At 35.8% G+C, this 26,319-nt stretch overlaps 1 protein-coding gene across 1 annotated transcript in view; it reads right to left on the bottom strand.

Moving 5' to 3' along the window:
• brsk2a (BR serine/threonine kinase 2a) overlaps positions 1 to 26,319 on the bottom strand; it is a 328,235-nt gene that overhangs the window by 99,092 nt on the left and 202,824 nt on the right. The window contains exon 3 of the mRNA XM_056451941.1: positions 2,635 to 2,720. Coding sequence (XP_056307916.1) covers positions 2,635 to 2,720 — 86 coding nt within the window. The remainder of the gene's footprint in view (positions 1 to 2,634; positions 2,721 to 26,319) is intronic.

Consider the following 26,319-nt stretch of genomic DNA (forward strand, 5'->3'; position numbering starts at 1 on the left):
CCTGTTTTTGAGGCTCTCCAATGGTTTACATTTTATAGTGAACCCTCTGTATTTACTCTGGTGTAGTCTTCTCTTGATTGTTGAATTTGATACACACATAGACCTACATCCTGGAGAGTGTTCTTGATTTGGCCAACTGTTGTGTCCGTGGTCTTCTGGGTCTTTTGTTTGTTTCTGAGCTCACTGGTGCGTTCTTTCTTTTTAAGAATGCTCCAAACAGTTGTTTTGGCCATATCTAGTGTTTTTGCTATCTCTCTGATGGGCTTGTTTTGTTTTTCAGCCTAATGTTGGCTTTCTTGACTGATAGTGACAGCTCTTTGAATCTCATCTTGAGTGTTGACAGTAACAGATTTCAAATGCAAATATCACACTTGAAAAGAACTCTGTACCTTTAATCTGCTCATTGTAATTGGGATAATGAGGGATCAACACACACCTAGCCATAGAACAGCTTAGAAGCAAATTGTTTAATTACTTTCAGACCCTTAACAAGTGGGAGGCACATACGCAAACTGTTGTAATTCCTACACTGTTCACCTGATTTGGATGTAAATACCCTCAAATTAAAGCTGACAGTCTGCAGTTAAAGAACATTTTGTTAGATTTTTTTCAAATTCATTATGTTGGTGTGTAGACCCAAAAATGTTAGAATTGTGTCGATGTCCAAATATTTATGGACCTAACTGTATGTCATTTCTATGTACTGAACTGTTATTATTCAGTTATGCCTAGGTATACCCAGATTTTCACTCTATGGCACTTTTAAAAATATTACCAAAATTAAAAATGTTAAAACCATGCAGTGCTTAAAAACCAAAGAAATATATAAACAAGGGACTGATGAAGCAAACAAATCATTTTTATAAGGATTTGTTGATGCCAAAAATGCTAAGTGAATTATCATGGTGTTTACATGAAGGATGACTCGTGGCCCCATTAGCAGCTCTCAAACTGCCATGACTAACAGGCTGCTTCACAGTTTCATCATTAGCACCAGCAAAATTCCTCGCTTCTAAAACCTTTAAAGATCAAACACATTTACACTTGCATTTTTGCCAACTTTTAAGTTAAACAGACCACAAAACTTTGGTTTTGCTCTATAATCTCACATTTTGAGTTTGCAGTTCTAATCATGTTTTGTTACCATGAAATAACTGCAGAATTAATCAAAATGAGCCTTTTCACATAATCATGGCATATATCTTTGAGATGCTACTCCAAGGTACCTAAAACTACACTTTGGAAAGGAAAAAAAAAAATTTCGTACTGTTCCGTAAGTTTTTGTCATTTCTAGAGCAAATATCTAAACATTTCTTACAACCCCAAATCAAAAAAGGTTGGGAAAGTATGGAAAATGCAAATAAAAAAGTAATTTCATAATTTTCCTTGACTTGTATTTCATTGCAGATAATACAACAAACATTATTTGATGCATTCCTATTGAATTTTTTAAGGTTTTCATTCTTAAGTTATTTTTTTTCTAAATAAACACGTATTCCAATTTTGGGTCTTGCAATACATTTTAATTAAAGTTGAAACAGTAAAGCATTTGCCACTTTGTAATGTTGCCATTCCTTTACACAACACTTAAAAAACAATTAGGCACTGAAGACACCAAATGATAAAGTGTTTCAGGTGTAATTTTGTCCCATTCCTCCTAAAAACAAATCAACAGTATGGGGTCTTCGGAAAGAATTTGTGCCCCAAGGATTAGTTCACTCAAAGCAAAAAATTATTTTTCTCATTAATTATTAAGACTCGCATCATTCCAACCTTCAGAACAAAAATTTAGATATTTTAAATTATAAAAAAGCAATTTAATTATTAAAAATTGTGAAATTAAAGCAATAGTCCAGAGATCTGGTCCCACATCAGGTCAGGGTGCACCCATATAAATGTGCGCGCGGCGGTGGAGAAAACTCACACAGGAGAAAACTGGACTAGTGCATGACATGAAGGTGAGCAGCCTAATTCTAAACTAATTCTTTTGAATACAACTCTCCTGAGTTGTATTCGGATGTACAATGAGAATATGCGTGGGATTCCGCGTACGCAGTGTTTCATACATCTGAATTTTTTACTGTGTACACACATTTACAGCTTTGTCTGTACGCAATGTTTTAGTATGAATTCAACGCAAGTCTTTGTACATGAGGCCCCAGGGCTAGTGCCTCCTACGGTATTAAAATGCCTCCTCAGTTATGACATCCTGGCGACTGGCTTTTTCTAATTTGGGGTTGTAAATCAAGCATTTTCTAGAAGAGTAAAACATTTTGTCTCATTTTCAAAAATAATATGTCTAATAAGTTTTTCCTTAAGCCAAGCGAAATAATAAATACAAACCAAAAACAAGATTATTTTTCTTACCCCATTGGCAGATTATTTTGCTTGTTTTTAGTAAAAAACTCAATTAATTTTGACATATTATTTCTGAAAACAAAACAATATATTTTGAGGGTCTAGAAAATCTTTTCAGATATTTGGATTAGAAACAAGACAGAAATGTTAAAAAAAAAGTAATATCTTTTTTTTTTTTTTTTGCAGTGTAAGCTCTAAAGTCTATAAATATTGAAACACTATTAGCAGACCAATAAGCTCTTTCATCAAAGTACTTAAAATAGCCATAGTACTTACAAATATTTCTTATTTTCATAGACGTCGTGTAGCTTTAATACATGAGGGTGTTCTATTAGCTTCAAGATGGCAATCTCTCGTTCCACCTGTAGAGAAATAAAAGATAAGAACGATTTAGAAGTCACAGAAAGAAATAATGAAAATCAATCAATCAATCAATCAATCAATCAATCAATCTGTAAGTAAACAATTAAAACATCTATCACAAATACGAACTGGAAGTTAGCAGTTTAGGTTTCTGTTAGTTATTCCAGCTCCTAAATGTTTTCATTTGTAATTCTTATATTAGAACAATTCGAATGCTTTAGAATATTAAGAAGTATTTTAAATAGTTTAAAGTATTGCAGACAATTACAATACAAACTGCTTAGATTATCCTATATCAATCACCTTTACATACACACACAAACTGATAGATGGAACTCAAAAAAGCCATTGTATATATGTATAAGCCTAGAGGTCAGGAATAGCATACCTTAGCAGATTTTTTTCAGGAATACTGCACTATTTTGATACAAATGCATTCTTGTCAGTTTATTAAGCAGACTATGTTTCTCCAATTTGATTCCCACAAACACAAGATCAACATTGCTTCTCAATGAATTAGGCTTAAGATGACGTATACATCTAGTCTGCATGAAAGATGTCTTCGACCTGACAAGGAACCAAAGAAAATCTTAAAAGAAAGAGAAAGGGTATCGCAAGCACTAAAATTGCAAGCATCAAAAAAAGCTCATAAGTAACAGACTGAACCTAAGATTGTGCCAGTTGTAAGCACGACAATCGTCTCTGATTTACATCACTGTCTTCCGGAATATTCCTAGCATGCATACCTGCCACTGCAGATCAGAGCGGTGAATGGCGACAGACAGTATTTTCTGAACCTGCCTGATCCTTATGTTCTAAAACAGCACATTGATCTTAGCTCTCAAATCCTTCTGAATTACTTACGCTCACAATATACTACAGTAAAGACCACTCATGTGACTCACGTCATCATTCCTCAATGCTTTGGAGTTAACCTTCAAGCTTCAGTTGTAAACTGACTGTAAGCTTGACTTTCTCTAGTTGCCGCTGACCTTTCATAGCATGTCCAAAAGATTTAAACAAAATGGGCATAATGTACAATACCATGCCTGACACAATGTTGCTTATAAGCACAAAACATTCATGGAGAGATTTAAAAATGTAAAAGTCCAATACCTAAAAATTCTAAATTGTTTATAAAATGATAATAATTTTGTATTGTCATTTATTCATTCATTTTCTTTTCGCCTTAGTCCCTTTATTAATCAGGGGAATGAACTGCCAACTTATCCAGCATATGTTTAACGCAACAGATGCCCTTCCAGCCGCAACCCAACAGTGGGAAACACCCATACACTCTTGCATTCACACATGCACTATGGCCAATTTAGCTAATTCAATGTCTTTGGACTTTGGGGGAAACTGGAGCACCCGGAGGAAACCCACGCGAACACAGTGAGAACATGCAATCTCCACACAAAACGGGGCTCAATTTTATATAGTTTTTTTATGTATTTTAGAACACAACACCGCTTTTCCACTATTGTGGCAAACTGTTCTAAGAATGGTAAGTTCCAGTTCCATTTCTGCATGAATCTGGAACGATGTGGTACAATTGCAAATTCATAGATTCTCAGGCCGGAATTGGTATGTCTGATTTCCTGGCTGCCAGTTTCTCCATAGCTGTATTCACTGCTCCAAAGATGGTTCTCCTTCCGTAAGGTTCTCCTCTCTCCACAGAAGAACGCTGGAGCTCAGACAGAGTGACTATCGGGTTATTGATCACCTTCCTGACAAAGGTTCTTCTTCAATGATCACTCAGCTTAGAATTTAATCCATTTTGGAATAAGGCTGTAAAAAAAAAATGAATACTTTCTGCATGCACTGTATACAAAAAAAAAACATGATTTTTTTTTTTAAATAAATAAAGCATGAGCACACTTTGCTTTGCATTTTATAAACACAACCAAGCCTTACAAATACACACTGGACAACCTCTTTAAGCAGTTTTTTTTTTTGTTTTTTTTTTTTTGCAGCTATTGAAATATTTAGTGATGAAGAAAAATGTTGTCTTGTCAAATACTGAAAACAATTAAACATCATATTTGAATATATACAAATTTAAATTCAAAATAACATTATTATTAACAAATTTGACCATATTACACGTTTATCATATTTAATCTCAAGTTCACTATTGTTTTTTAAAAAGAAAAAAAATGGTTATGGTGGAGATAACACTACTTTTAAAAATATATTTTATTAGTTTGTTTGCTAAACGATAATGGTTTAAATAACTTTTACAATAAATGTCAAAAATATTTTAGTTATTTTACTTTTTTTTCCAAGATTTAGCTTTTTTTTTACTAGAGCATTCAATTATGTAAACAAAGAAATTAAAAAGTGATTTATGACGTATTATATCCAAACAAATTTCTTACAGTAGACTCAAATCCAACAGGAATTGAAAATGCTGCAACAGAAGCACAGGAGATATAGTTGTGTAAATAATAGTTATGTAAATATTATCGTACTAAAAGTTGTTTGAATTACAGTATTTTCATTGTATTCAATTGTAACCTATTAGATACTGTACCTTTCTATAAAAGTTATCATCATCAGATCATCAGGTCAGATATGATGATTACTAGCAGAGGCTATGGCACTTGTATAGACTTGTGTGATACAAGTCTGTGGCAGAAGTTTTATATTGGAAGCAATGGTTTCTTAAGACCCATCAGACTTGTTTTCCCAAAAGGCCAATCCCTGACAGCCGTCAAGTGTCTGAGTGTTTTTGTAAATCAAGTATGCCAAAATTCATCATAACAGGACAATGATGCACATCCCAGACTGCCAGAAACTGCTTAAAAAAAAAAAAAAACAATAAAATAAAATTCAGTACAGAAATTAAAAAATAATGTTTACAAAAATAGTAAGCTTCTGTTACAGATGACGTTTATCATTGGGTCCCATTTATATTAGATAATACATACTTAACTATGTATTAACTAATAGTATTTTTTGGTACAAAAGCAGCATTCAGGAAAGGTCTAGTCCTTAAGGAGTAAAGATGGGCAGAGGATCACCAATTTGCTAACAATAACTACATAATTTATTTATTTTTTAATGTTTAAAAACAATGCTCCTCATAGAAAGATAGGAAGAAAATTTGATATTTCACCTACAACTGTGCATAACAGAATTTCACTTCAGCGCGTAAAGGACAAGGGCACAAGCCGAAGCTGAACAACCGTGATCGCTGATCACTCAGCTGCACTGCATCAAGAATCGTCCTTGGTCTATAAGCGATATCACCACATGGGCTCAAGACTACTTTGGCAAACCTTTGTCAAGTACCACAATACGTAGATACATCCTCAATTGCCAGTTAAAACTGTACTGTACCAAAAGGAAGCCCTATGTTAACAGTGTCCAGAATTGCTGCCAACTTCTCTGGGCTCGGAGGCGTCAGGGATAGACCATCACACTGTGGAAATGTGTACTGTGGTCAGATGAATCAGTATTTCAGGAATTTATTTGGGAGACATTGACATTGTGTGCTTCGGACCAAAGAAGAAAGGGATCATCCAGACTGTTACCAGCAACAAGTCCAAAAGCCATGGTCTGTCATAGTAACGGGTTGTGTCAGTGCCCTTTGGCAAATGTAACTTGCACCTCTGTGATGGCAATATTAATGCTGAAAAATACACACAGATTTTGGAGCGCAATATGCTGCCTTCTTTTCTAGGGACACTCATGCATATTTCAATAAGACAAAGCAAAACCACATTTTGCACACATTACATAGTCATGGCTGAAAAGGATACAGGTACTTGATTGGCCTGTCTGCAGTTCCAGCCTGTCTCTAATAGAATGATTGAAGCTCAAAATGGGACAAAGACCCCACACTGTTGCCCACCTTAAAGGTTCAAGACACCCTGGAGTAATTTAAAAACAGATTTGTGTGTGTTGAGCACATATTAAGACAATGCTAGCACAATCTGCTACTGGAGTGATGACGTGTCAGTTTCTCATTATTCATAGCAGAGTTTTCTTTCTATGAGAAGACCCTTCAGAGCATAGGTCGTATGCGTTTGTTTCCTTGATCCACGAGGTTTTGTTGCATGTTTTCCCCTGCGATGCTGTCAGGGCTGATACAGCAAAGCTGTTGGTTTGCAGCAAGCATTTTTGTCGGGAGAGTTGTACGAGAATTGGAGAATAGCGGACTGTCTTTTATCAGTTGGGTTCATTACCATTAAGACACATTGCTTATCCAAGCTGCTGTCAACAGAGTAGCCTATTTTTTAAATTCTCCGTATTACCGGCAGGGCTAATGGTTGAAATAGATAGGACAAGAGACCTGCTGCACTACTATCCACTGTGTCTGCATTCAGAACCGGGGATTCAGGAGGAGAGAAGTCCTACTCATTTATAGTGTTTATAACACAATTATCTTTTTAATAATATAACAAATTGAGGTTATCAAATTGTAGAATTATGAATAACAAATGTAGCAGTGCATTAAATTGCCTCCTGTTTTTTTTTTTTTTTTTTTTTTTGCATTTTTAACTTTGTAAACTATAAAATCATGGGTCTCCTCACGATTTTGTGAGCCAACTGACAACAGTTGTTAGCTTTCCCCCCTGCTGTGCTGGCCACGTCCACTCCTCTCCCCAGTGCTCCACGCTCAACATTAAGCTTTTTTTTTTTTTTAATTCTGAGGTAGACTTGAACCAAAAGAGGGGGGTTTCATGGCCCTTTAAGACTTGTTTGCAGGAAAAATGGGACAACATTACACCTAAATCACTTCTTCAGTTGGTTTCTTGAATCCCTAAACATCTTTTAAGTGTTGTGAAAAAGAATGGCAACATTACAAAGTGGTTAATGCTCTCCAGCTTTTTTTGAAATGTGTTGCAAAAACCAAAATTGAAATCCGTGTTCATTTTGAGAGATAAAAAAAATATTGTCTGCAATGAAATACAAGTAAATTTAGAAATAACTACTTTCTTTTTTATTCACATTTCCCATACTGTCCTACTTTTTTTTGATTTGGGGTTGTAGTTAAAGCTACCCAATATAAAGTGGGACCTGCCATTGTATGTAGAACTTAAATTTTGAATTCATGTTTGAATTCTTTAATAATAGAGCCATACAATAATTGTATCACATCATTGACCCTGCTATTTAATCTGTCCTCTCAAAGTACAGAGGTCTAAATTATAAAAAAAATTCTAAGTGTTAATACTGTAAATATATTTTGAATGTTGACTACTATATAGCTTGGAAATTGGAAGCTCTATAAATCTATTGTTTGTGATTAAAGAGTTGCTATAAATAAGCTTGACTCTCCCCTCTGTCCATTAACATCATGTCCAACCGACGCTTGCCAACTTCTTGTTGCCATACTGACCCATTCCCTCAAAACTTCTGGGAATAGCACTGCGTTAATTAACTCTACACATCTGTGTGCATGTAGTTATCCAATCTCCATATAACTTCATTAGCGAGTTATTATGTCAGGTCTGGCCTAGACCCCGTGCCACTCTGAATCAATGTATCTGGGTTCAGGTTGCAGTGTTCTTGATTTGTGGGAGTGAGTTCAGAGGAAGGCAATCAGCCGATCCAAATCGTTAAAACGAAGGCAGATCATTAGATTTGAGCGAGAACACCTCTGCATGTCGGCGTGTTCGCTGAGTTCTTCTGGGTCACCAGGTTTCCGAATCAGATAATTAGCAATAATGTAAGTGGCGCACAGTAATAGAGACCAGTGTGAACCTCATTTTCAGAAATGACCCTAAAAAGTTTCTTTTGACAGTTGGTTGTACAAAGTCAAGGTCGAGTAAGTGCACAGGACTGACACTAATCCAAATTGGTTATTTGACTGGGAAATCATTTCATCTTGTAGATTCTCTCACTCTCATTATTGAATCGTTAACTCAAAACGTACAGGGAAGCATTTGTGTGAAGTTCCTGATCATTACTGGTCTGTAGAGAGTCGCCACAGAGGTCATCTCCACTTGCTGTAAGCTAGATAATGAATGAACCTCAGACAAACTTCTGCAGCTTTTTTTCCCTCCTTTTTTTGTGGAAGCATGTTGAGTCGGAGAAAAGGGTGGCGGCGATTCTCTGAGCTAAAACAGCCAGCCATTCATTAAGTGTTTCAATATAATTCATTAAGCACAATCATGGTGTGATTTCAAGGTGCAGATGGTGGGTTGAAAAGGGGTAATAAAACATCCCATGGAAAGGGGGTCTGGAAATGAGATGGTTTAGATAAATTAACCATGGTGGAGTGCTAAACCAACAGCTGTTTCAATCGAAGCGTATTTTAGAGCCAGCTGGTTGAAATGTTCACACGGGAGGTTTCATTAGCTAAACAGCTAGATTAGTTTGTGAACCTATCTTAGCTGTTGCTTGGCACAGGGTTACATGGGATTATCACACTGAACATTCTGCATAATTGTGAATGTGTTTTATTGTTAACTTCAGATTTTTAGCAAATAAGTTTAACCTATGACATAAAATAGACAAATGTTAACAGTAGCAGTGAACAATTTCTGAAGAAAATGTTATAATTTCATTAGGCATGTCCAGATCTCGATCACGTGGTTTCAGACTCGATTGGAATTGGAGGTTACCTCCCAATCAGCACTCGCATATATATGTATGAATATGTACCTGTTTTTTGACTTCACACAGAAACAGCAACGCGTGCAGCATGACATCTTGACATGTTGCAGAGACGCTATGGGTTAAATGCTGCCAAAGTAGAACACGGAAGCAACTTGAAGTGGAAATCGCGAGTATTTCTGCGGTATGAATGTAATAAAAAGTTGGTGACGACAACATTGCCATAGCAAACCGTTAGGCTGTGTCTGAAATCACCTACTACTCAATAGGTTCTGCATTTGAATTTAAACGTACTACTCAGCCGTTACAAAAGTATGTTCTATGAGGTATGAATGTAAGAAGTACAAATGGAATTCGGATGTACTACATCTGTCATTTTGTCATTGTCATGTGACCTACCAGCGTCAGTTGTGTCACTTCACTCCCGTTCATGAATTCTCTCGTGGGGCATCATGGGATAGCGCAGCATGCATAGGATGTGCACTTCAGAATCTCACCCGAAGTAGCAAGTCATCCGGGTACTTCTCGCATACTGATTTTTGAATTCTATGAATTCGGACCTATTACTCGGCTTGCATACTGATTTTAGCGTACTGTATAGTATGGAAGTATGCCGTTTTGGACACAGCCTTAGATATGTAAACTTGGCATTGCATGCTGGGTATTTATTAGTTAAGGTGCTTTTTGTTTATTTACTGTTGCACTAAACTCCAAAAGTGAAGAATTTATGTTATTTATTACATGATTGTTCAAGCTACCTCACAGAAGTATTTGTTGTTGAAGTATTTGTTGTGGAGTTGTTGAATGTTAAAATAAAGTGAATTAAATAAAAAATAATGAATATCCTGGATCTGTTTCTTTGTTTTTCTTTATTCTTTTTATTTGTGTTATAGACGTATCGGATCGGGTTTCGATATCGACTGATATTCAAAATCGAATGACTTGGACTAGGACTCAATAGCAAAAACAACCTGATCAGGACATCCCTAAATTTCATGGTTTGACTTGACTAAGGGAAATCTTGTAAAAAGGGCACCAATCTCAGTGAGTGTGATTGTTGCATTGACAATTAGGGTATAGTCCACTAAATTCTAACTTTACTGAATTCTTATCATTCTTTTCCATTGAACAACTCACAAAAGACCTGCACTTGTGCAATAATAATCAGCTTCAGTGATGGCTATATTTTCTTGCTAAAGGCATTCCCATGGGTACCATGTCTAATGCTGCTGCTTTGCTCCTTCTTTAGTTAATTAGGGTAATTACTTTGCTAGCAAGGTAAATGAATGCTTTCAAGTTAATTCAAAATGCTTTTATTGCATAAAAATACACAGGTTCTCAAGAAATAAAATGACCGTAACGCAGTAAATTTTCAAATTTTCAATACTTTCCAAGTGCTCAGAAGCAACTTGAATTTATCTTTCTTTTTCCAGCTTTGATTAATATCTGGTAATTTGGCACTTTCAGCAGGCCAAATAGATGAACAAAAGACTTTCAGTACCATTACAGTTCTAGTACTCTCTAATCAAACTCAGTATTGAAATAATATTAGAATACTAGCAAGAAACTTCATTGTTGTGATGTTTACATGTGAGTTTTGTGTTTTGCATCCTATAGCCAGTTTTGCAGATAGTAATGTTTAGAATAAGTTGACCTGTACTTATTGGTATTGGTATACTGCAACTACACTACCCAAGTTACTGTTACTGGTTTAATCTGAGACATTTGAACTAAATCATTTATTTTAATGCGGGTCCCATTAAATATTATTCTGATTGTGAAGTATTGAAAATAAAACCATAGGGGTAAAGATCAATACATCATATTCGAATAAAAACTAGCAAAGATCGACTTGCTGTAAAGTCAAATAAAATGTTGTTGAATTCACGATGGAGTAATCGAGTGTCACTAAAAGAAAAAAAAGTGATCTAATACATGATGAAACAATCAGTAACAACGTTCAGCAACTGAGCCCTGCAGGAGCCACGGTATCATGATGCTCTGCTGCCACTTTTTCTCCTTTTTCCTCTCCCTTCTTATTCCCTTCAACACAGAATCCCGCAGCTCTATCATTTACTTTCAAGACCCAGGGCCCTTCACGTTCCATGAGATCAGAACGGGACAGACAGACTGACAGCTATGAATCAAAGACAAATTTTGCCATTTGATATACGTCCATTTTATCGCTATTCCACCGAGTCTCCTTCAGGTTTTGGAAAGTTGCATGGTCTTGGAAAAGCACAAAGGGGAAATATTTGGGCTGAGCTAAGCCGTTATGCATTTATTCCCTATAGTCGAGGCACTGTGTTGGTGCCCTGGGCCTTAACCGCAGATTTGTTCCTCATTAACACAGCATGTGCTGATTGTGAATGTTCTTTGCAGTGAGCAGAAGCCGTGGCGGTGTAAAGACAGCTGTTAGCACTGCACAGTGGTGACAAAGACAAAGATAACTGGAGGGTAAGTGCAGGGACGGGAGGGCGACTGGTGTGTAGTACAACGAAGCTAAAAGTGTTGCATTACAAGAGACAAGTTTGCAGTTTGATGAATCATCTGAACCTCGTTCACCTTAACTGTTCATTTTTAATGCTAGTAATTTGCCCACAAAACCGACACTGGATGTGCACACGTTTATCTACAGTACATTTCCTCCATTAGACTTGTGTGTCCTCCAGCAGCTTGCATTCTGAAAGTAAACGGCATCCTTATAAAGAACAAAACCACTTTCATTAACTTTTATTGTTCTCCACAGGTGGAACGACCTACTTAATTCAACTCAAGCAGGTGAGTCTTTAGCCATTTTCAAGAAATCACTGCCTCTCCCCATATCCCATGCCTTTGTATGCTTATCACCCCTCTGTGTGGGTAGGTGGGTCTGTAACCAGAGCTTTTTAGCTGCAGGACTGGATGGCTGTTGCCTACATCGAACAATATCCACATTCCCTTTTCCCTCCCTGTTGCAATGTTATGTTTATGTTTATGTGTTTATGTTGCTGGCTTTTTTCCCCTGATCTCACACTGCCTACTTTAAATACAGTCTTTTTTTTTTTACTTCTTTTTTCCCTCAATGTATCCTATTTCCTCTTTTACGCTACCTCTCGATTGACCTGTCTTCCCCTGAAATGTGTTATGTTTGTGTATTGTCGGAGGGGTCCAATTTTGCTGCATGTAACAGTGTTGTGACTAATAAAGGCATCATCATCATCATCATCATCATTATCATCAAATAACTAAGAATGCTCTTAATTGTCCAAAGTATTTCTTTTAATCTTTTCTGCTTGTCTTGTTCTGTGCAATTCATTATGGCCTGTTTCCACTGGGGTTGGGTGATGTCGACCAATTTGGCATCGTACGATGTCTAATGTGAAACATCGCGATGAACGATGGCATCGTCTTTATAGGCGGAGTTAAATTAATTATTTATGAATAATTAATTAATTCATAAGGAATTCATTTTTTGTAGCCTTCCGTTTCAACTACCAGACCCGCATGATCTTTGTTTTACCCAGAAACAAATCATAAATAAATAAAGATAAACTACACACAAATCACCACCTGTCAATCACTTTTTCCACGGGACTCTGGCATGAATAGGCAGAGTGATCTGTGTCTTATAATGGCATCCACAAACTTGGTCGGTAAAAAAGGTGTCGATAAAAAAATGTTTTCACTAAAATTACTAAGAACAAGTGTGAAAGTGAAAGATTGAAGCAGTGTACTGACGCTGTGACACGTTACCTGATAGATCTAAAAGACAGAAGAGTCGTTAGATAGAGACAGGATTAATTAAATATTACGTTTAACAACTTTAGTGAGATGCGAACCAGCGGTACTGCTCTCTGTAGCTTGGACGAGCGCATGACAGTGTGTGGCTGTGTCTGTGTGTGTGGTCACGTGATGTGCGTTTTCAGGCTGTTCAGAAATGCAAGGTAAAACACAGTGTGGATGTGGATCATTTTTGTTCTAAAATGGCATTTTAAAACTAAGACGTATTAGTGTAAGTGAGGCCAAAGTGTCTATTTTTCACGAGTGTGTTTGCAACGGGGGCAGGGCAGAGGATCGCCGATGCCGGCTCAGCATCGTGTTGTCTATGGCCGATGGCATCGTCTATCAGCCCAACCCTAGTTTCCACTGAGTGGTACGGTACGTTACAGGTCACCTTTATCAGGCTTGTGGTTCCACTGCCAAAAGGGTACCAATGGTGGGCATGGTGTACAACAGAAAGTTTTAGCCGATGTCATTCTCTCTGGAGGAAATGTCAAAGTAAAGCTATCCGCGTCATTCACATTTCATATGAGAAGCACTTCTCACAAAACAGATGCTTTATACACATAAATACTTGTTTATAAATGTTTATTACCAGTGTTGGGTGTAACGCGTTCCACAGTAACGCATTACTGTAATCTAATTACATTTTTGTGGAACGTAGTAATGTAACGAATTAGATTTTACATTTGTGTAATTTTATTACAGTAATTAAATTTAATGTAATTGTGTTACTTATGCTACAACAATAATATTTAGAAGAAAAAATGCTTCTTTTAAATCACGTTTTCCACTGCAATGTCAGTTAATTGCTGGAGAACGTGAGCTGAAATAAGTGCTGTCGGAAGCAGCCGCTTATTCAAGTGGAAATACAGAGTTTACTTTGTAAACACATACTTTTGATTTGATTGTAAAAAATTAAAATATTGTTGTGAAATTCAGTCCATTCTCTAAAGAGCATTTGACTGCTTTTAACTCGATCAGCAAGTCGTTTAAGCATTTGAACAGAAAGCATTCTATGACAATACTTGTCACTAAGGAGGACAGTAGTACCCAAAAACACGGCGACCCAGCTTAGCCTAAACAGGCCAAAACTGAATTTTTGTCGGGAGTGAAGATCTCTTCTGAATGTGAAGAGAAGCATTGCTGCTTATCGGGCAGTTCACATATCGCATCTTTTGGAGCACATAATGGGAGCGCATATTGCATGCGCATGCATTTCCCGGTGCACTAGTTGAAAATTGCGTATGGAGTGGCAAGAACTGACCGATCAGCATCATAATTTGTATGAAATATTCACATTTCGGTAGAATAATTTCCTCAGACAAACACAGAACACCCAAATACTGCAGTCCTTTTTCATTCTATGGATGTCAGTGGCTACAAATATTAAGTTTTGTTCGTATCTTTCTTTTGTGTTAAAAAAAAAAAGACAAACGGGTTTGGAACAAGTGAATGATGAAAGTATTTTTGGGCGAACTCCCTCTTTAGAGCTTGTGAATATGTCAAGCCATTTTGAATATGATCAACCCATTGTAATGTTTTTCAGTGAATAAATTACTGGAATAATAATATATTTTCTGCAGTATATTTTGGTACTTTATGTTTTAAAAGTAACTTCAAAGTAAAATAATTAGTAATCTGATTACTTTTACATGAAGTAAATAATATTGTAATCAGATTACAATTTTCAAGTACTAATCAGTAATTTGTAATCGATTACTTTTTAAAGTAAATTAACCAACACTGTTTATTCCTAACTTTTCTATGAACATGATTTGATCATAACTGCAGAACAACGCGAAATAGCCTACTGTAATGTCTGCGATTATATAAAATAAATAACTGAATTAATGCAGTATATATGAACACACACAGCCCCTTACAATCTCTGATATGTTACCAATTACAGAAAAACTTACAGCATATATTTAGTCCTAATTTGGGTTCAAAAACAACAAACAACTTAAAGTCCACAGTCAGTGCAAACTTCTCATCTGTATCTTAAATCTTCACATCAGTCCGAGTTCATAATACTCCAAAAGGTGATGCTAAAAATAAAACATAGTAGTTTGTTCATGTTTTAGGTTGCTGAAAGAATCATTGCTCCTTTCCGTTTCTCTTTTGTTTCTACATGCTTCCCTTTCACGTTTGTCCATTTCTGAAAGGATCGGATGTCAGAAGCACTTCAATAATCACACGCGCGTTATTATCATCAGCTCAAGATGTTTGTTATTTTAAATATAGACGCACAGTGAAAGCAAGTGAGAAAGCAAAACCACTCGCTCTTTAGATGCAATTGTAAACAACAGGGTACAGGGTAGACGACTAGGTTTGTTTGAGCTCGGGTCCACCATGGCCTGTTATTATATGTATACATTATTACGGTGTAATGTCTCGGCTGTGTATTTAAAAATGGCGCTTCCTTTGTTTTCATTCTCCTGGCTTGTGCACGAGCTATGCTCCACCTTTTGGTACTCTTTTGTTGTGCTTTAGTACCCTTTCAAAAGGGTACTAAAAAAGTGGTACGCTATGCTTTTTGGTACCTTATGACAGTGGAAACGGCCATAAAAGCATACAAAACCGTACTGTACTACTTAGTGGAAAAGGGCCATTAGCCCAACTTGGATTGATAATAGCACCTACATGTTCTTTGTACCTACATGTACCTACATGCGATCAGGAACCAGTTTCATATCAGAAAACGACAGATATATATACAAAAAACATTATCATGAATATAAAGATTTCATTTTGTGGCAGGAAATTTAAGAATTGATTATCATTGTTGTATAGCATGGTGGCATGATGGCTCAGTGGTTAGCACTGTCGCCTCACAGCAAGAAGGTCGCTGGTTCGAGTCTCGGCTGGACCAACTGGCATTTCTGTGTGGAGCTTTCATGTTTCTCCCGCATGTTTGTGGTGGTTTCCTCCGGGTGCTCTGGTTTTCCTCACAGTCCAAAAACATGTGGTACAGGTGAACTGAATGAACTAAATGGGCTGTAGTGTACTGTATAAGTATGTATGTGAATGAGTGTGTCAAAGCTACAGACTTCAGAAAATTTATGTTAAATTTTAAATATACAGTTATAGTCAGAATTATTAGCCCCCTTTGAATTTTTTTTCTTTTTTAAATATATCCTAAATTATGTTTAACAGACCAAGGAAAGTTACAGTTACAGTATGTCTAATAATATTTTTTCTTCTGGAGAAAGTCTTATTTGTTTTATTTTGGCTAGAATAAAAGCAGTTTTTAATTTTTTAAAAGCCATTTTAAGGTCAAAATTATTAGCTTAAGCAATTTTTTTTTTTCGATCGTCTACAGAACAAACCATCGTTATACAATAACTTGCCTAATTACCCTAATTTGCCTAGTAAACCTAATTAACCTAGTTAAGCCTTTAAATGTCACTTTAAGATGTATAGAACTGTCTTGAAAAATATCTAGTGAAATATTATTTACTGTCATCATGGCAAAGATGAAATACATGATTAGAAATGAGTTATAAAGCTATTTTGCTTAGAAATGTGTTGAAAAAATTTTCTCTCCGTTAAACAGAAATTGGGTGAAAAAAAATAAACAGGGGGGCAAATAATCTCGGGGGGGCTAATAATTCTGACTTCAACTGTATGTATAAAATAAAAATGTGGGTGAGAGAGAGAGCAATCAGACCTGAATGTTCTCAACCTTCAATGTGTAGGTTTAGTTTTAAAAGGCAATTTACAGAAGAATTAATTTTCATAACAGTGATAAAACAGTCAACCAAACCGGTTTCTGGGGAACCACAGTAGAAAAAAGGAAGTTGTCTATATGAACTTGAGAGCATTTTCCTTCGGGGACTAATTTGTCCTACTTGGACTGCTTTTTTTTTTTTTACAGAATATCAGATACCAACGTATGTGCTGAATCTATAAATCCTCCCCAACTCGACAAATACAAGGTGAAGTACTACCTGCCCAAACAGTTTGTCTCAAGGTCATGCAAATACACAGGAGGCCTCTGCGTTTGATTTGCTTCTGTGTGCTCTGTGTCACCCTTTATTTGTAAAGCCGGCTCTCACCAGCTGCTGGAAGGCTGTTATGCTTCTCCTGTTTAACTCGCTGCTCAGGGATCATCTTGGCTGTGTGACATTTGTTGGCATGTTTCATGAGTACTGAGGGATTCTGATTCCCATCCTTGTCAGGAGAATGAAGTTTCTGGTCTATAAGAGCGGAATGATGCATACTCATCTTTTTTTGTTTTTCTTTATTATCTCCAACAGAGCTGGAAATTGAATAGGAATATCAGCTGAGGCAAGAGCATCCACTGCAAATCTAACATTTTATTTTAAAGAACATTATCTGTATTTACAAACCATTAACTATGCCTTTAACTCAATAAACTCCTAATTTACTGCTTATTAATAGTTATTAGGGATGCAACAATACAGTTAGCCTACAGTACAATACATACCTTGGTTTTTTAACACTGTTTTCAGTTCGGTTCGTTTCTGATGGCTTGACACTTTTTTTTGTTATTCTATGCTTAGGCAATAGGAACAGTAAGAGGTTAAGGAGAAAAAAAATAAAACTATTTATTGTATCCCACCTTTGTTTTACTTAAAAGCCCAAAAAAGTATACTAGTTCCTAGTGTATTGTATAAAAAAAATTAACACTGAAATCTCAGCCGCTGGTAGTCTATGTACAAACTGGGGAACAGATAAATTCCTACAATTTGAAAATAGACATACATGTGAAGTTAATAAACATAAATTGACCATTTCAAATAAATATTTGTACTTCAGTAAACATAAATAAACCATCTTAATTATCTTGGTGCTGAAAAAAGTGCAAGACGGTAGTCTGTAACTCGGATCGAGTGCTTTTATACGATGACAAAAGGCCGCATCTCCAATCACAGAAAAAGGCTGTAAATCCTTAGCATTGAACACCCCCACTGCCTTTGTTATTTTTATGCGTGTCTCAGAACCAGTTGGGTATGTTTACTTGGATAGATTTAGCGAGGGATTGTTGTGTTTTGAAGGGATTGTTGTATATTGAGAATTGTGGCATCTCTAATAGTTATTAAAGTATTTTGGATAGTATTGGGTAGGATCAGGAATATAACATAAGATCATGCAGAATATGTAGTTTATAAGTATACAAATAAATAGGCAGTAAATAACAGGCATGTTAAAAGCCACTAGTTATTGTTGAGAATTGGTACATTTGAGAATTGATATCTTTTTGATGGCGCACCTTACCTGTGATTGTGGGACTTTACAGTGTGTTGTTCGGGGGTGTCATTCAAAGGTGTGATTCATGTGTGTCATCATGTGATTTGGAATGGTGGAAGGCGTAAATCCTCACACACTCAGAAATAAAGGAGCAAAATCTTTCACTGAGGTGGTACCTTTTCAAAAGGTATGCTTTTGCACTGTACAAGTGGACATAAGTACCATTAAGGTGTACTTATATACTTTTAAGATACTATGATGTACACATTTGTACTTTTAGATATAATATGTACCTTTAAGAACCTGCTAGGAACAAAATGTACCTTTTGAAAAGGTACCAGACCAGTGAAAGATTTTGTTCTTTTATTTCTAAGAGTGTACAGATAATGAATTTAGTTCAGAGAAAACAACATTGTGTTCATTTCATACAGTTTACTGAGGAACAAACAAAGTTTTCAAACAGAGTTGATACATTTAAAAGTGTAGAATTCAGACTTTATGGACAGTAGATGCGTTATCACAGTTATGTCTGTGAGGCAAATATATTTATATAAATATTTGTGGAGATTTGTTTTATTTTTCAAACGCATTTGTTGACAGATAGAAAAAGTACGCCCTGTCAGTTTTATAAATTTTACAAAAAACATTGAATATAATGTAATATAACATAAGATAACATAAGATAAGATAACAAAACATAACATAACATAATATCATTCATTCATTTTCTTTTCGGATTAATCCCTTTATTAATCTGGGGTTGCCATAGCGGAATGAACTGCCAACTTATCCAGCATATGTATTACGTAGCGGATGCGCTTACAGCCGCAATCCATATCTAGGAAACATCCATACACACTCATACACTACAGACAATTTAGCCTACCCAATTCACCTGTACAGCATGTCTTGGGACTGTGGTGGAAACCGGAGCACCTGGAGGAAACCCACGCAGGGAGAACATGCAAACTCCACACAGAAACGCCAACTGACCCAGCCGAGGCTCGAACCAGTGACCTTCTTGCTGTGAGGCGACAGCCCTAACTACTGCGCCACTGCATCGCCCATAAAATAATTTAATATATTATGATATGATATGATATAATATGATAACACAACACAACACAACACAACATAACAATATAATATAATATAATATAATATAATATAATATAATATAATATAATATAATATAATATAATATAATATAATATAATATAATATAATATAATATAATATAATATAATAATATGATATAATATAATAATATGATATAATTTAATATAGGGTGTCACAGTGGCGCAGTGGGTAGCACAATCACCTCACAGCAAGAAGGTAGCTGGTTCAAGCCTCAGCTGGGTCAGTTGGCATTTCTGTGTAAGTTACTTTTTGGTTGGCTAACTGTTTGTTTTTAAAGAGTCTCCTGTTTTCATTGCTGCAGACTAGTTCAGTAAAATGAAAGAAGAAATGCCCGCATGGGTATAGTGTTTTTCCCTACCGCAAACACAACAGTAGTATTGTGTATTGTAGTTTTGCGATTTTCTGATTGTAAAAGAGAAATACTGGGAAATCTCTGTAGACTGATGGCATTTCATGCCGTTCAGCCTTATAATCATAAAATATGAGCAAAATCACCTGTTTTGTCATCACTTTAGACATTACGCTAGAGAATTATTCAAATACTAGCTCTAAAGTGATGTTGGTGAAGTAGCAATGGTTTCTGCTGTTCTGACGTCACTGTTCTAGTGGGACAGTAAGGCACTCCTCCTACCAGTGCTAATATACAGCAATATCGCACTTCTACGTGTGTGATATTGCTCATATATATATATATATATATATAACCAACACCTGAAATTTATATTTTAAAATTGGCTTCTATTTATTGCAATTGAACAACAGAAACTGACAATGATCACCTCAGTTACACCTCATGTGCTTTATTCAGTGTTAAATGTTAATAATGCAAGTCTGAAGGCCATTTTACATTACATTTATTGCCATATGACTGAAAGCAGCAGCAGATAGTTCACCTCAGATCTTGAAAATAAAATAAACCATTTAAAATAAAACTTTAGTGCAAGCCAAGAAATATCAGTGACAAAGCATGTACATCTAATAATGTAAAAGAGGCTTAATATGTATTAATTAGATTATAAACCATACCATGTCATTGAAGTGCAGTAAGTGCACTATTCTGTGCCTCTGAATGGCTGTATTAAAAATTTCTGTCATGTTCCGTCTGGTGCAAAAACCCAAATTGATTATCCCTGCAAAAAGGGTTACAATGTAACCTGCTCACCTAATGTTTACATTTGTAACATTTATATTATTTGCTAACAGAGATGGGGGACTCGAGTCACATGACTTGATTCGAGTCAGACTTAAGTCACAAAATTTAGGACTTGACTTGCTTGACAAATATCCAAAAAAGACTCTACTTGACTTGGACTTGACTGTCATGACTTGAGACTTGACTTGGACTTGAGGAAAATGACTCGAAATAACTTGTTTTTGTTAAATGCATAACAGTTTATATATTGTGCATTTAACAACAAAACAAAACTGAAAGTTCTAAGTCACGCATGCGCAGTATTAACAGCTCATCGGTTCTCAGCTCAGTCTGAAACATAGGTTCTCTGTACTATTCTGAATAAAGCACTGCAACCGATTCCTGACTCGAGTTGATGATTTTTAAGTGGATAACTTGGGATATTGTTTTTTTTTTTTTTTTTTTCATGTCAGAGGGAGTGCCAGGCAAGTTAAAAAGTAGTTAACTTAAAGTAATTTGTGGATTAGTGTTTATTGGTAATGCAAACCGTTTTAAAAGAATCAGTTGGGTTTGCTGAAGTGGATCAATCGGTTCATTAAGAAGAACCACTTAAAACGATTCATCAGATTCATTAGAACGATTCATTTGGACTTTACTTGAGCGGGCCGCCCGGTATAACAGCCGCCCAAGTATATTTAGTAACACGTTTTTTTTACTATTATCAATCTTCTACACTATGTTGAATCCGCCTAATATAACCAAACATCCGCGATTGATGTAGTGGAAAATCCTCTCTCGTTTACTTGTTTCGTTTTGTGCGCGCGTGAACTAACCGGTCAGAAATCCCCGCACTGCAGACCCACAGAGACTTGCCTTTTTGGCTCTTAACAAATTCGTCTGGCCGGCTTTCTCAATGTCCTTAAATGTCCGGGACTCAGCTTTTGCTTTCTCAAGCTGTCGTTCGTTAATCGTATGCGTTTTAACAATCTGTTAAATATTCCAGGTTTTTTTACTCGCAAGCATAATTTTTTCCCTATACATTTTTTAAAAAGAAGAATTAAGTTAGGCAAAACAAGAAACCATTTCAGACCATGGATCTCCAAACCTGTCTGTAACGTATGTGTGAAATTATATATTCATGTGTGTATATATTCATATATATATATATATATATATATATATTCATATATATACAGTGGCGCAATTCCCGGGGGGGACAGGGGGGACATGTCCCCCTCACTTTTTTCAGATATAAAGTTAGCACAGGCCCGGATTGGCTAATCGGGAGGACCGGGAGAATTCCCGGTGGGCCGGTTTGTTTTTTGGCTGCGAGGGCCGGTGTCTCTAGCTGCTCGCGCTCTCAGCAGTCGCACTTTTTTCATTTATTTATTATTTGACCATAGCCTCACTCTTTTACCTCATTATTTAGCTGCAGCTCCGCTCTTATTTTATATTTTCTCGTAGCCCCGTGAGCAGAATGCAGACTGCAGGTTAATGATGATGCACCATAATTCGACCCCAACCAGCGGCACCTTTGTGAAAATAAGAATTTGAAAAATTGTTATTAATGAATATTACACCTGCTCAATGAAAATCAGATGATTCACTGCATTGGTCCAGTGGTCAGCACGTTGCATTACGGCTCCGCCGACTCGTGTTCGAACCTCACCGGAGCAAATGTTATTATTATTATTTCTTCAGTTTTATTAAGACATATAATACTGTTAGGGTTGTTGAACATTTGAAGTTCTAAAGCAGCTGTTTTCTTGAAAAAGACGTGATAGTGTCATCAGAAACTGAAATGGAAATGACGTTATTGTAATAGTCAGTCGTGAACTTATGCAATTCTTTTCAAGAAAACTTACATAAGTGAATATGAAATTTTGATGTAAAAAAACAAATAGGATTCTGACATTTAACAAATAAGATTTGTTAAAACAAATAGCCTAATTGGTGGCATTTGCAAAGTCGGCCTGCAATGTCAGGTTTCCAGTGTTGTAAATTTGTGCATGAGTGAATTTGCAGCGGATGTCTTATGGTTAAATGAGGTTAGGTTATATGCTGCTTTGCTAAAAAAATTATTTAAACCTCTGCCTATTACAAGACAATTACAATTGTTTTGCCTTTTAAAATGATAATAGAATATAAGCCCATGCTAAATGTTAACTGATTTCCACGGTTATAGCTTATTTAATTATTTAAACAAATCCTGACAATAAGTCTTGGCCTTTTTGTTTTAGAAGCAAGTCTTGAATAATATATTATATATATATATATATATATATATATATATATATATATATATATATATATATATATATATATATATAAATATATATTCAAAATTGCTTTTAGAGTTCATTCTTAGCAATGCTTATTACAAATCAAAACTTTTTTGTTGGAGTTATTGAAATGTACAAAATGTCTTTGAGGAAGATGATCTTTACTTTTAATATAATTATGTTTTTTGTAACAATAAAACAAAACAAAAAACAAACAATAATTTTGATGTAATAATTTTTTTTCAACCAAAAAAGTATCTGTGCACTGTAAGATTGGTTTTATGATTTTGGGTCTCAATTAATTAATAGTAGGATATTTTAATGGCTTTGAAATAAGCACACACATTCCCCTAAGTGTCATTTCAAATTACAGTTTATGTATATATATATATATATATATATATATATATATATATATATATATATATATATATATATATATATATATATATATATATATATATATCTATATATATATCTCTCTATATATATATATATATATATATATATATATATATATATATATATATATATATATATAATTTGACTGACTTTAAAGTGACTTGGTAGACCAAGCTACGACTTGACATGACATAACTTGAAATAAGCAGTGACTTAAACTTGCCTTGCCTTTCCTTTCATGAGTGATGTTGTCTGTGGACCAGGCATTTCATGATCTTGTATGTAGGGTTAACTGGGCTTTGCGCATTCAATAACAGCATGCATTATTTTATTCCACGCTTGCTTTTCCAAGGGTAATTTGTACTCCGATTTACTTTATTTGAAATGGAAAGCTGTATCCTACTATACACTGATATCCACATATGTAGGATCCAAGATAAGCTCAACAGTGCTCATCTCCCATGAATCAAAAGATCCTCACAAATCTATACTGTCAATCCCTCAGAAACAGTAACTGATCTAAAAATACCATGCCTGGATCTTGTCAATCCAACTACGGCAAAAAGAAAGAGCTACTGTATGATGATGACTGTATCTTAGTCATAGAGATGTTGTGATTTTATTCACCCTCCATGTTGGCTAGTTAAATTCCTGCAGGATAGCCATTCTTGCCCAATCCAAGGACACAGTTTTGCTTCCTTCAATCAAGCTCAGACAGCCTCTTTTGGAATTTTATTTTTTCAAATCACCAAGATGACATGCAATGACAACTCCATCATGCTGTCAATTTAAGCTCTGATGGCAGTTGAGTTACGATGGCACCGAGGCACTAGCCGGCACTAACAGACATATTCTTTTATGACCTTGTCTATAATGGAGTTTAATGGTTTATGATGTGTAGTGCTGGAGAGAAAGGTCATCCGAGGTTTCATTCCACACAGCCAGTGCATATAGAATAATGGGAATGATTTATCATTCTGAGGGGTTTTTATCACGGTTAAACAGAGGCACCGCAGGTCAAATCCAGGAAATCCTCAGCAATGCTGAATGGGGGGACCAGAACAGATATGCTGCCATTGGCATCATATTTTAATGACTTCAAACGTGATTAGGATAACTATATTGAATTTAGGGTGAAGAAATGGAAAGGCTGGTGATTGATAGTATAGGTCAACAAGGCTTTGAGCTGCAATACTTTCATAAGATCAAATCACATTTCCCTGTATAGGAAAATTCTTTTGTACCTTCTTCAGAATTTTAGGAATGGACAACCATCCAAAAAGAGAGAAAGAACTATAATATTCAAGAATAGATGGACTGCTAAATTTATTAGATGAAGTTCACTTTTGGTGGCGCAGTGGGCAGCACGTTCACCTCATAGCAAGAAGGTCGCTGGTTCGAGCCTGGGTCAGTTGGCGTTTCTGTGTGGAGTTTGCATGTTCTCCCCGTGTTCATGTGGGTTTCCTCCGGGTGCTCCGATTTCCCTCACAAGTGCAAAGACACGCGATCATAGGTGAATTGGGTAAGCTAAATTATTAGTAGTGTATGTGTGAATAAGGGTGTATGGATGTTTCCCAGTGATGAGTTGTAAAAACATATGCTGGATAAGTTGGCGGTTCATTCCGCTGTGGTGACCCCAGATTAATAAAAGGAATAAGCCAAAAAGAAAATGAATGAATAAAGTTCACTTTCATGTCCATATAGTAGATCTTGACAGCCATAGATGGCCAGTAGGTCATTGATGAGGTTAAGCTTTCTAGAGACTGAACCGATCAATATAACTTGGCAAGACCATTAAAGTCAGCCCAATACCCAAGTGACTCATATATACAACTCATATATTATTTATTTAACAAGGTAACTGCAATTGAAAAGTCAACTTTTTGAAAAGCTTGAAGTAAACTGTAAATTTAGAATAAGTTAAGAATGGATTCCACAGCAGAGAACACATTTTAAAAACAATACACAGATATACTCTGTGACTTTGTAAATAACCACAGAAACATCTGACCAAACTGTACACCACACAGTCAGGCATCATTCACTACCAGACATTAAAGATGACCCAAACAAGCTAGGAGACATCAGACACAACAAACAAACATGGATATTCAGGAGAATAATCATTTAAATGACACCTGTGCGAGTAAAAAAGGGAACAAAATAAACAAGAGAAACACATCTGGATCTACAATCTGTATAGTTTCTATAGATTATAGTGGGAGGTATGCTTGTTTCACACTGCACATTTAAGCAACGTTTAAGCAGCACAGAAGCTTTTCATTTAGACCATTTCAATGTAGTGATGTCATTGACCCATACACATTACCTGCTTGTTGTCAAACTACAGTATTTCAAAAGGCAATTCAATCATATCTTAACGTTAAAACAGCTCTCATATCATTATTTGTCAATATGTGGACCTTTTTGGATTCTTGGAAGCTCTGGAAAAAGCAAAACAAAATATATGTTGGGACCATTGTTAGTGTTTACATCCCTCAAAATGGTCTATACAAAACAGGGGTGAGTTCTTTGTTCGTGGATTACTCGTTTGGTTATTGACAATTTGATACAATCCAGGATCGCTTTGTTTTTCAAAACTCACCTGAGAGTTGTTGTTTAGTAGCTCAAACCTGCTAGGGATCAGCAGCTTATTTCAAATTAACAGGATTAGATTGGGTAATTTCAAGCATAAGTTCAAAACAATTAATAAATAAAATTTATTAAATCTACACTCCGAAATAAAAGTATACAAAAACTATCATGGGTGATTCTCCCTGAGGGGTTTATAGAGAACATTTATAGACTTTTTAGATACAAACGCATACTATTTTAAGGTACCGACCCAGCTTTAGTACAATTTCTGTGTGATAATAAACATGGCCAATATTCTCGTTTTTTTTTTTTTTTTTTTGGAATAATAAATTATGGCAGTCATTCAGTGATTTTGACAGCTAATATGCCAGTGATTGGTGCTTCACAAAAGTTGTAGACATCTTTACTAATTATTTTTTATTTTTTTGGATGCAAAAATAATCTAGGGCAGTGTGGTGTTGCAGTGGGTACCGATGTCACCTCACAGCAAAAAGGTCG

The sequence above is a fragment of the Danio aesculapii genome, chromosome 25 (assembly GCF_903798145.1).
Source record: "Danio aesculapii chromosome 25, fDanAes4.1, whole genome shotgun sequence".
In the NCBI taxonomy this organism is placed as follows: domain Eukaryota; kingdom Metazoa; phylum Chordata; class Actinopteri; order Cypriniformes; family Danionidae; genus Danio; species Danio aesculapii.